An 11,945-nucleotide genomic window follows, 5' to 3' on the forward strand; every position below is an offset into this window, starting at 1 on the left:
ATCTATGGCCAAACAAATTTTTGAAGATAATTTTCAAAATCTATGGCCAAACGCTAAACTCTATGCCCAGCCAAACATTCTCATATCAATTGGGACGGAGGGAGTAATATTTTTTAAGGAATTATTGCTTAAAATAAGTTATTTTTTTTAAGTTAATTTTTGTGTGCCATAACTTATTTCATTTATTATAAAATAAAATTTTATCATAAAATATTTTAAATATAAAGAGATATTACCTTTTTTGTTTCTTTTTCAGAACGAATTTAAAGTAAAGTATGGATAAATTGACCGGAATGCATGGAGTATATGTGAACTGAGTCAACCTTTTCCCCTTACAAAACGAGTCAAATTTATCCAAAATATTCCATCATTTTAGAGTCTTTGACCCAACCGTTACTCTCTCAGCACATTCCTAAAATATCTCCATCGAAACTTCTTCCCTAAGTATCAAAACTAAAATCCAAACACGACTTTAGGTACCCAAGTTCAAATCTTTACTTAGTTTACTACATTTACACACAACAGTTACTGTGAAAAAAAGAAAAAAAATTCAAACTTTGGGGTTTTCTTGTTACACCCCATCTTGTATTTTTGTTTGATGAAATACATAAGGGGGTTGTTTCATTATTAGTAATATTAGATTTGTCAATCTTCTTGATAGATTTATAGTTTGGGGTTGTTTGTTTACTTGTAAAAAAGAATAAAGATTCAAAGTTTGGGGTTTATTTGTTACACAATGGGGGATACTAAGAAGTATATATCTGCTGATGAGTTAAAGAAGCATAATAAGGTGGATGATGTGTGGATCTCAGTTCAAGGGAAAGTTTATAATGTGACTGATTGGATTAAGCAACACCCTGGTGGTGATATACCTATTTTAAATCTTGCTGGCCAAGAAGCAACTGATGCATTCATTGCTTTCCATCCAGGTACTGCTTGGAAACACCTTGATCAGTTCTTTACTGGTTACTATTTGGAAGATTATAAGGTTTCTGAGGTATCCAGGGATTACAGAAAACTATGTGTTGAGTTTGCTAAAGCAGGATTGTTTGAGAAAAAAGGTCATGGGGTGATTTATTCATTCTGTTTTATAGCTTTTTTGCTTTCCTTGACTTTCTATGGTGTCCTTTTTAGTAATAGTTTCTTGATTCATATGCTTTCTGGGGCATTGTTGGGATTGTCCTGGATGCAGATTTCTTACTTGGGTCATGATTCTGGTCATTACTTGATCATGACGACTAAGGGTTTCAATAAGATGGTACAGATTATGTCGGGCAATTGTCTTACCGGGATTAGTATTGCTTGGTGGAAATGGACTCATAATGCTCATCATGTGGCCTGCAATAGCCTGGATTATGACCCTGATCTTCAGCACTTGCCGGTTTTTGCGGTCTCTTCGAGTCTGTTTAAGTCGTTGCAGTCTACGTTCTACGGAAGAGAGCTCACATTCGATTCTCTGGCTAAATTCTTTGTCAGCTATCAACACTTTACATTCTATCCAATTGTCTGTGTTTCTAGGGTGAATCTATTTGTCCAGACGTTGTTGCTGTTGTTCTCTAAAAGAAAGGTGCCTGATAGATTTTTGAACATATTGGGGATCTTTGTTTTCTGGACTTGGTTTCCGCTTCTTGTTTCCGCCTTGCCTAATTGGACAGAAAGGGTGTTGTTTGTCCTCACAGCCTTTGCTGTGACGGGGATTCAACACGTTCAGTTCTGTCTGAACCATTTTGCTGCTGACGTCTATGTTGGACAGCCCAAAGGGAACGATTGGTTCGAGAAACAAACAGCTGGGACTATTGACATTGATTGTTCTCCTCAGATGGATTGGTTCTTTGGAGGACTGCAGTTCCAGCTTGAGCATCATCTGTTTCCGAGGTTGCCTAGGTCCCAACTGAGGAATATTTCTCCTATTGTACAGGAGCTATGCAAAAAGCACAATTTGCCCTACAAGAGTTTGTCGTTCTATGAGGCCAATAGGTGGACAATAAGGACACTCAGGACTGCGGCAATGCAGGCTAGGGGTCTGCTATGGGAAGCTGTTAACACTCACGGCTAATAATTTTTGCACAAAATTTGAGATTTTTGTAAGTTATTGTTTGTTTTCATTGCAATTGGATTATGTCTATTTTAATTCCTGTATTGGTTGGAACTGAGAGGAAATGGTTCTGCTTTTGCGGCTGATTGCTTTACAATTTATGATTTTATTTCAGGGATATCCTTAACTCTGCTTCAGCATAAATTTTGTGCAAAAAATACTTTATCGATTTAGGCATATATTTTCTGCAGTTGTATACTTAAATCTCGCTATATCTGTAATGATCTCCCTCATTCTATGATTTTCCATGTCATCGTTATTCAAGATGTTCGATCTGGTTAATTATCTGACAGATGAGACTTTTGGCTATAACATCATGATTCAGGTCTAATGTTCTGAAACTTGATGAGCAGATTGACCAAATTTTGTGTCTGGTTTCAACCATCATTCTATCTCACACTTCATTCATTATTTCTTCTTCTTTTCGTATATGTTTTTCTGGTTGCAAATTATCATACATTTTTCCATGGCGACCGGCCCCATGAAAAATGTTAGGCAGTGAGCAATCATTCTACTGCTGCCCTGCATCCTTGGCTGTACTTGAATTGTGCAACCATGCAAGTGCATGCGCGCAAAACTGTCTCCATGGTGTCTCTTTGTTAAGCAATTCTTCTTATTCTATTCTTTCTTAGTTGAAGTTCCCCTTCTCCGGCAGCTAGTTCATTGGTTTCTAAACTGGATGACAGGTATTTCACTGGATGGACGGTAAATCCAGGTATGCTGGTTGTCCTTAGAAGGACCAAGGGAATCCTGGTTTTCTTTCCTAACGAATTTCCCCTTTGCTACCCCTCTTTCGCTACCTAGAGCAATGACTTACTCTTTAATCAGTTGCAAGCTAGGTAATACATGGGAGAGTTTCAGTTTACTACTTACTAAAAGGTCTTTGTGATATGCTAGCACAAAACGAATTGGAGTCGGACACTAATTAGGAGTGTCTGTTTCTTTTACAACCAAAATGACTTTTAATGATATGCTAGCACAGAATGATTTGGAGTCAGGGACTATTATAGACTGTCAACATTAAGATCAAATTTGAAGGGGAATAATTGAGTTAACATTTCTAACATGGCCCTCAATGCAGAATGAAATCCCTTTGGGTCATCATAATTCATGGACCATAGCATGATACCTCTGTACTGTTAGAATCCCATTAGCTGGTAGTACTTTTGAAGTTTAATCACCAACACTGCAGTAAAGCAACTTCCAGGTGGAAGTTTGGTCCATAGAAATTTGGTCAGCAGTAGCTAGTGGAGTCTAAATTGCTTGTGTGTCTTCAAGGATGACAGGAACTCTTAAAAGTAATGACATAGATGATTATTGTGGAACTGTATTTATAGTAAAAGGGCCTGTTTTGAGGCACTCCAACCCAAGCACTAGGAAATGGCCATTTTGAGACGGCACTTATTTATACCTTCTGGCATCCCTTGTTGTTTCTGAACCGATACCTGGCAAGATCAACCCAATATTGAATTCTTTTCCTCCTTCGATATCAAAGTCAATTCCATCCAAAACAGACTCATCACGAGGGCAAGAGGATAATTCCCCTCCCACCGCCAAGAAATTGTGCGAAAGATAGGTAACAGTTTATCTGAGCAAAATCTGAGGGGGTAGGGAGATGGCTCCTGGCCTTTTTCAGCTTGAGGTCATAACTTCATTCCATCTCTTGGCAAGATTTATAGCAAAGCTAAGACTGGTGCATCGATTAGTACTAACTGGTCATCATGAGTTACGAATATTTAGGTTGATTAATGTATTCTGACGATTGCCAAACCTCTGACGAAATCCTACGTTCACACAGTTACTTGTATTTAGCATTGACTGTCCTAAGGATCCTTGAAGTTGGAGTCTTTTCAGCAATGGTTTTCTAACCATTGACTTAGATGCTTCAACAAGAAGGATTATAGAAGAAGACTGTTCATATGCTGGTTAAAAACTTTACTTGAAATTTTACATTAATACGCTATGAAGATTCAAGACTCATACATACATAAACACACTATGAGCATTCAACACTCATAATCACATCGATTCATCGATTTTAATCTATCAGACACTACCTTTAATGGAAGCACTATATCCAGTTTGGTCATCATAGTACTTAGAGCAGAGCATCACACCACCATATTTAGCAGAGCCCTTAATTGCTGGAAGAACTTGTTTAGTTAAATCATCTGCAGGAATGAAGTACTTCCTGCTGCAGCACCAGCAGCAGGCAATCCTAAGAAAATCCTCTTTGCTGGAGTTGAAGTCCATTGCTTCCATGCACTTTCAAGGTTTCTGAGATCCCCTGAACTATACTGGGAAGGAGGATTATTGTAAAATTGCACCCAAACATAGTCAAAGAGCCCTGTTTTGAGTGCACTTCCTACCCGAGCATCAGGATAAGGACACTGGTGCTGCACTCAAATAGACCTTCTTACCGCTTTTGCTGTATGAAGAGAGAAACCGAGCAAAGTCATCCTGGTGCCCGTTCAGTTCCATCCAAAACAGCATTGCCAAGAGGGCGGGATCTGGACTTTCCTCCTAAGAAGTTGTTCCAGAGGCGCAACTTCACGAGCATCCTCGGTTGAGTTAAGGTACTAGCTATCAACCCCTCCTCCAATAGAGAGGACTTTAACGCCTTTTGCTTGACATAATTTGTTTAAATTTTGTGATAGAAGTAGGTGATGAATATGTTAGAGTTAGCGGAACCAGGGATAAGGAGTTTCATGTTTCTGATATTGCTTTTATCTTATGTTGCTTTTGTCTTAACATTTCACATTTACGGTATCAAAATAAATATATGTTTGTACATTTTTATATTGAATGTTGAAGCTCTGTTCTTACGATGAACATAAACAAACATAAAAAATACTTAGTATATGTCGAGGACCAGATCTAACCCACTGACTAATTACATTTAATTGTGAAAATAGGGGATGAAACAATATTTAAGAGTTTACAGATCTAATTAAGCACTAATTGTCAGTTTGTCGGTTGCATAGTTACCTCACTCGACCATAAGAAGCTCAAATAGTTTTGGTAGTTCATTCCTTTAGCAATATTTCTATGTTATTGTAAGATCACGTTCATCATTTGCATGACAAATAGATAGCATAAAGAAGATGAAGAAGCTTGATAGGTATAATTCAAAAATTCTGTCCCGATACGTAATTGCTTATTGATAAAATCAATTCTATCATTTTATTTTAGTACTACTTCAATTCATCTAAGTCGAATGGGCTCTTAGTAATCTTACGGATCTCCATTTAGACACCACCTTTGACAGCAGAACTGTATCCACTTTTAATATCATTATACCTATCCCGTAGCATGATACCTCCATATTTTGGAGAACCCTTGGCAAATGGCGCAACATGTGACATCAGTTGTTGTTTTGGGACATAACCATCCCCTGCAGCTGCCTTTGAAGCTGGAAGTCCTACTTTTTAGCTGGCACTGAAGATGTCCATTGATTCCATGAGTTCTTGAAATTGTTAAGACTGCAGAGTTTTATTCACACTGAGGATTGTTGTAGAATTGAACCCAAACATAGTCAAAAAGCCCTGTATTAAAGTGCTTTCCCTAGCCATTGGTCAGGGAATGGACATTGTGGTACTGCAGTCAAGTTAAACTTTTTTGCCTTGTTCCCTATAACTTGACAATTTCCGCGCTAGTGCTGCGTACTATTGTGATTGTCCCTTTTCAATATCGAAATCTATACCATCTAGCACAGCATCGCCCAGTGGTCGAGAATTTGCATGGCCTGAAATTGGTTCCATAAGTAATCAGCAACTTGATTTGCATCATCAGTTGATGTTAAGGTATAGCTGCCTTCACTACCTCCAATGGAGAGCATGACCTTGTTGAGACACTAAAAAACTAAATAAGTTAAAAGTATGCTCTCTCCAACATTTTAAACTTTTAGATGAGCTGGTTATATACATAATCATGATATTAGGTTAAGAAATCCCGAGTTTAAATCTCAATGCCACCAGAAAAGGAAAAAAAGAAGAAAAAGTTTTCATGTGTTAATTCCGTGACAAAGAATCAAGCCCACACATGAATGGACACGTTGAGACATACGATGTCTTTGGTACGGAGGACATTTCACTGTTTCTATGCTTGGTTGATCAAATTATTTTAGAAAATATTTTTTCAAGGAAAACGAGTTCCTTAAAAATCACGAAATTATGATTTCCTTAGTAGAAGTAGAGAAAACAAATTTCATAAGTGGTATTCTATACTGATTATTTCCCCTACACCCCAACCCACCTAACTTCCGTCCCCAAGTTCCTTAAAAGTTAGGAAAATACGACTTCCTTAGTAGAAGTAGGAAAAACAAGTTTTATAAATGCTCTTGGGACAATATCTTTTTCTACTTACCAAATACTAGAAAACAAGTCAGAAAACCATTTCCATTTCAGAAAAATATTTTCTATGAAAACATTTTCATTCATACCAAACACCCATAACGTAATTACATAATCAAATATGTACTTTCTCTAACAATTTAAACATTGAGATGATCATTAAATTCATCATTAATTAAATAATTAAAAGTGTATTCTCTCTAGCAAACCTTAATCCCTTGGCTTTGGCTTTGCTTGATGCTGTTGCCCAATTTTTGACAGCTACCGGATGAGGGGTCGCAATGGCCTGCTAAGTTTATTTGAGGAGTTTGTCCCATTGCCAAATTTAGAAAGAAATGCTATGTTGACAATCTCATACAAGGACAGATGAACATGTGTCTCTCAATGTACCTTCTCTTTCATCTTGGCCCCAATACACTACAATTCCACCTTCCACTTTCATCAATCCAAGAAACAGAATTAGACATGAAAATAGTAACTCATAGACAACTTTAGATCCCATATTTTTAAAGTGTAAAACTTCATAAAGCTAGATGATAAAAATAGAGTTTCCCCTTATATAGGACAGAAAGACATATTTTTAGATCCCTTTCATTTTGACAAATTTGGCAAGTACTGAAGATGGCATGAAAAGTCAAGATTTGGCAGCTTCTTTAATACTCTCTCCATTTCAATTTATGTGCACATATTTTCTTATTAATCCGTGCAAAAAAAAAAATGATATGTATCTATATTTGAAAACAATTTATCTTTATGCAATGATTTATAACTATACAAAATATATGTGAATCATTTCACATCGTAAATTTTAAAATCTTATTTTTTTTTTCTTAAACATCGTGCGCAATCAAATTTATACAAATTGAAATTGAGGGAGTAAATGATATTGTGTGCATCATTATCATCATCAAATAGGGGAGAGTTCCATACCTTTGGTACTTAAAAGTTGGGCAATTCCGTACACCATGCAGGGGTGGCTCAACAAATTTTGTGGCCTAAACCCAAACTTTAAAAATAGGCCCTAATTTTTTTAAAATACGAGAAGTAAAACTTTTTTTTTAGCTTACTTGGACAAAGAAGAAAAGAAGTAGGAGTACAGATTTTCATGTAATTTGGATAATTTACTCCAATATCAAATGTAAATAAACCAAAAAAAATAATAATCCAGAGGTGGGTAACGATTTACATGAGTTGCTCTCATTATTTAAATTTCTGAACGTAATATCAATTACTATTCCTAGAAATTTCTCTCCTTTTTAAAGTTTTTTTATAATTTCTACAGCATAGTCTTCAACATTATTCAAAAGCAAAATAATATATATGCATATACTATTACTAGAAAATGAGGCCTCCTAAATTTTGGGACCTAAGGCAATGGCCTTAGAGGCCTTCCCCTTTGGCCGGCCTTGACACCATGATTGTCAATGCTTCTGCAAATGACCCGGGTGAAACTCTGCCTTTTGCTTTCCCTTGATTCTATGCTACAGGATACTCTGATTTGTCTCTAGTGAGTTGTACGATCATCTCATAAAAATTTGTACTTTTGATTATTTAATTATATCATAAATCATATTACAACCTCGTTAAAAATTATTTAAGTTGTTAGAGAGAACATATTTTGAATTATTTAATTATATTAGTATGTCTCAAGGGGGAAGTGCGAGACATAACTTGACATAGCAAGATATATATTAATGTGCAAGATACTTCTAATGGTGTGAGACATTTTTGAAAAAAATCACGCAGGCGTTGCCTAAAACGACTATCACACCATGTTGACAGTATCTTTTGCTTGTTTTGCCTCAACAACTGAAATCAGAGTGTCAATTGTTCAGCTAGATGAGTATGAAGATGACAGAGTAACGGTGTGGGCCTGGCTGACTGCCTTTGCCAGTCTATTGGCCAGTTTATAGCCTTTACACAAGCTTGGAGATACATACACACCAAGAGAAGCCTTCGGGTTCTGGAGGCCATAAATTATTGGATGATGCGGGCGGCACATTATTTATCTCTAGATAAGTTCATATAATTTTGATAATGAATCATGCGAAACTTATTAATTCGAAGGGAGATTGTTGGGTGTACCGATGAAGTTCCATATTGATAGTTGAAAAGAGAATTTTTTTTTATCTATAAGATGTATGACACTCTTAATAATCTGAAGCCTTTCAGAAGAAAACGATCGACTTTGACCTAAGGTGAATAATATCATACCCTGTTAAAAGTATCTTTAGATTATTTTAGTAGGCGTTTGGACGTGCGATTTGGAATCAGCTTTTGGACGTGAGATTTGAAATCAGCGTTTGGACATGCGATTTCATCTCATGATTTTAAATCATGGGATAAAATCTCAAATCATCCAAAAAAGCATAATTTAAATTTTCAAATCATGTCCAAACGATACCTTTTAGTCTAACTCCCTCTTGATCGAAATGCTTAGTATGAGTACAGTCCTTGCTTGAGTTGAAGTCAACTTGTGTTGGCTGTCAAAAAACACTTCACATGCAATGGCAGACCTACATGGTGCCTTGTGGATGCTTAAGTACGAAATTTTTTATGGTGGTGAGGCACAAATATTACTTGGCATGTGAGGGTGATAACTTTTTGAAAAAAGGCCTTGAAAAAAAGTGTGCGGGCCTGCTCTATGGATCCTTGGTGTTATTTCTCTCTCCAACCATGGTCTTTACTCATCAGCCCTCTTCTTCTCTATTTTTTGCTCTCATTATTCTTTCGTCTGGTTTTCTTTTTTAGATTAGTTTTGTGGTAATAATTTTTTTTATCCGATTCTTTTTGTATCCATGCATATATTTATATTCTTCACTTGATTATTTTTTAACTCATTTAAATTACGGACATTGGAATAAAATTACAAGGCCAAACATGATGTTAAAACATTAAAAATTATGACAAAGTTAATAACATATTTACAAAGTAGATTATAATAAATACTTCAGATATAAATAATTTCAAGAAATGTATATATATAATGTTGGGTTGGTTTGCCTTAGTCTGACTTTTATCATATTTAAAATCAAATTAAATCAGTTATGATCGAATTTTTTCTTCATTATCAAACCATAAAATTATTATTTTTTCAATTAAAATTTATCGGTTTGGTTCTAATTTATCGATTTCTTTATAAACTCCTGCTTGGTATAATGATATTTTTGTGCACTGTGTTGGCAGAATGTCGGGAAAGTTACTTTAATGGATGTTTATTGTTGATTAGATGTAACGTTAAAGTTAAAATTTAACATTTTTATTTTTATTGTTATCTTCTTCATTGTGATACCTCCTAAATCTTTCAAAACAATGAGTCTGAGAAAAGATGGAAATTAGTCTATAAACTGATCCACCTCCGACTAAAGGCTTTATTGAATTTAATTAATTATAATTACAACTAATTTCAGAACATTACTAGTGATTCTTTTCATTGTGTCTGGTTGTGTTAATTAAATTAGTGCAATTAAATGGTTTGTGTACAAAATAAAAGATAAACATTAGTATTTTTGTCAAGCTTAGCCAAAGAGAGATTAGTAAGGGGATTGGAGTAAGTTATGGCTGGAGGGGTATCGCTGCTACTTCTTCTTCTTTTCCCCTCCTCCCCTTTCTCTCAAGTTTCTACTTTCTAACTTTTTGCTAAATTTATCTATCACCTTTCTCATCTTCTCTCTTTACTAATGAACTATTCATCATCTTTCTCCCGTTCCTCTCTGGAGATAATTCAATTACTACAACATTTTCATTTGAAACACTATTTTTTTGGCAATTAAAACGACATTTTATTAATTACCACAGCAACATTACAAAACCAGGAGCAGACTAACCAAACTAGCCCCTCCTCATTTCAGATCCTACAGTTCCAGTGCGACACAATAACCTAAGACAGGCTCCAAACACCATCAAACTACAACTTACAAATGAACTCAAACAACCTATTATTATCCCTGACTCGAAAACATAAACTAGTTTTTACACTATGTAATAGTTCTTCCATGCTTCAAGCCTTGTTTTGGAACACCCTTGAGTTCCTTTGAATCCACAAAGTATGAATTACAGCAGCTAAACCAGCCTTCAGAATCATTCCTTTAGCTCCTCTGCCTCTAGTCTGCTGAATAATCCAGTTGCACTCTTCCTTCCATGGCTTTGCATCCCGTTTCCATTTTAACCAGCTCAAAATTTTCACCCAAAATTTACTAGTGATATGACAACCAAAGAACAAATGTTCAGCAGTTTCAGGTCTAGCATTAACAAAAACTCACTTTTCATCCACTTTCATTCCCCATTTGATAAGTCTATTCTTAGTGCGCAATTTCTCGTGGAGAGCCAACCAAAGTATAAAAACTTGTTTTTGTTCAGCTAAATTGTTACAAACTAAGTTCGTCCAGACAACATTAGGAACATCTCCTACTAGATTCTTGTAAGCTGTAGAGATATGAAATTTGTCTTGTTGGATCACCTGATTGCTCATATTCCCATTGAACCAATACTTCCTCATATTTAGGATTTTCCTCACCATCCAAGATGCTTGGGAAGGAATTTCCATGTCTTCTATCTTTAGCTTCTTGATATAGTAGGTGTGGATCCAAGTGATCCATAACTTCTCTTTGTTTTGACTTAAAGCCCATAGTAATTTGCAAATAGCTGTTTGATTCCACACTTTGAGCTTTACGACATTCAGTTCACCTGCCCCCTTGGGAAGACACACCTTATCCCAAGCTATTAGTGCCCTTTTGGTAATGACTGCTTCCCCAGACCACAAGTAGCTCCTACAAGCAGCTTCTATCAGTTTAATAACTTTCTGAGGTAGCAAAAACAATTGTGCCCAGTAGACTTGCACTCCAAACAAGACTGCCCTGATAAGTTGCAATCGCCCTGCATATGATAAGCCCCTGGCCATCCAACATGTGATTCTAGCTGTGATTTTCTCCACCAAGGGCTTACATTAAATGATTGTAAGTCTTTTAGTGGAGAGTGGTACTCCCAAATATGTGAAAGGTAGTTCACCCTTCTCAAACCCCAATTTCTCCAGAATAGCAGCCATGACCTCCTCCTTAACACCACCAAAATAGACTTGGCTTTTAGCCAACTTAGCTTTCAGAACCGAAGCATGAGAAAACATATTGAATTTATCCAGAAGTAAGCATATTGACTGTACATCTCCTCTAGTAAACATTAGTAAATCGTCAGCAAAACACAAGTGGACTAGGTTGAGCTTCTGGCACCTTGGGTGATAATTAAAATCTGGTTCCTCCTTAGACTTTGTAAGCATCTATTTAGGTACTCCATGATTAGAACAAAGACATAGGGGGACATAGGATCCCCTTGTCTTAGCCCCCTCCTCGCTTGCATAGTGTCAGACAAACCCCCATTTATCATGAATGTATAACTGATTGTTCTAATACAAGTCATAATCCAAGTAACCATTTTGCCCGGGAAGCCAAGTGCTCTTAGTATTTGCTCTATGAAGTGCCACTCCACAGAGTCATACGCCTTTT

General features: G+C 36.2%; 2 protein-coding genes and 1 pseudogene across 2 annotated transcripts; 1 reads left to right on the plus strand and 2 right to left on the minus strand.

Annotated features, from left to right (window-relative positions):
• Positions 1-348: 348 nt before the first annotated feature.
• LOC132632589 (delta(8)-fatty-acid desaturase-like) lies at positions 349-2,213 on the plus strand. Its single transcript, XM_060348582.1, has one exon. It carries the CDS (start codon positions 737-739, stop codon positions 2,054-2,056), a length of 1,320 nt encoding a protein of 439 aa, XP_060204565.1. The 5' UTR covers positions 349-736; the 3' UTR covers positions 2,057-2,213.
• Positions 2,214-3,830: 1,617 nt separating this feature from the next.
• Positions 3,831-7,563, minus strand: LOC132610129 (basic endochitinase-like; annotated as a pseudogene).
• A 2,884-nt stretch (positions 7,564-10,447) lies between these two features.
• On the minus strand, positions 10,448-11,347 carry LOC132610135 (uncharacterized). The gene is made up of 2 exons (XM_060324420.1): positions 10,710-11,347; positions 10,448-10,643 (listed from the first exon to the last, which is right to left on the minus strand). The coding sequence occupies exons 1-2, from the start codon at positions 11,345-11,347 to the stop codon at positions 10,448-10,450; spliced, it is 834 nt and encodes a 277-aa protein (XP_060180403.1).
• Positions 11,348-11,945: the final 598 nt, after the last annotated feature.

Source organism: Lycium barbarum, chromosome 1, assembly GCF_019175385.1.
Source record: "Lycium barbarum isolate Lr01 chromosome 1, ASM1917538v2, whole genome shotgun sequence".
NCBI lineage: Eukaryota > Viridiplantae > Streptophyta > Magnoliopsida > Solanales > Solanaceae > Lycium > Lycium barbarum.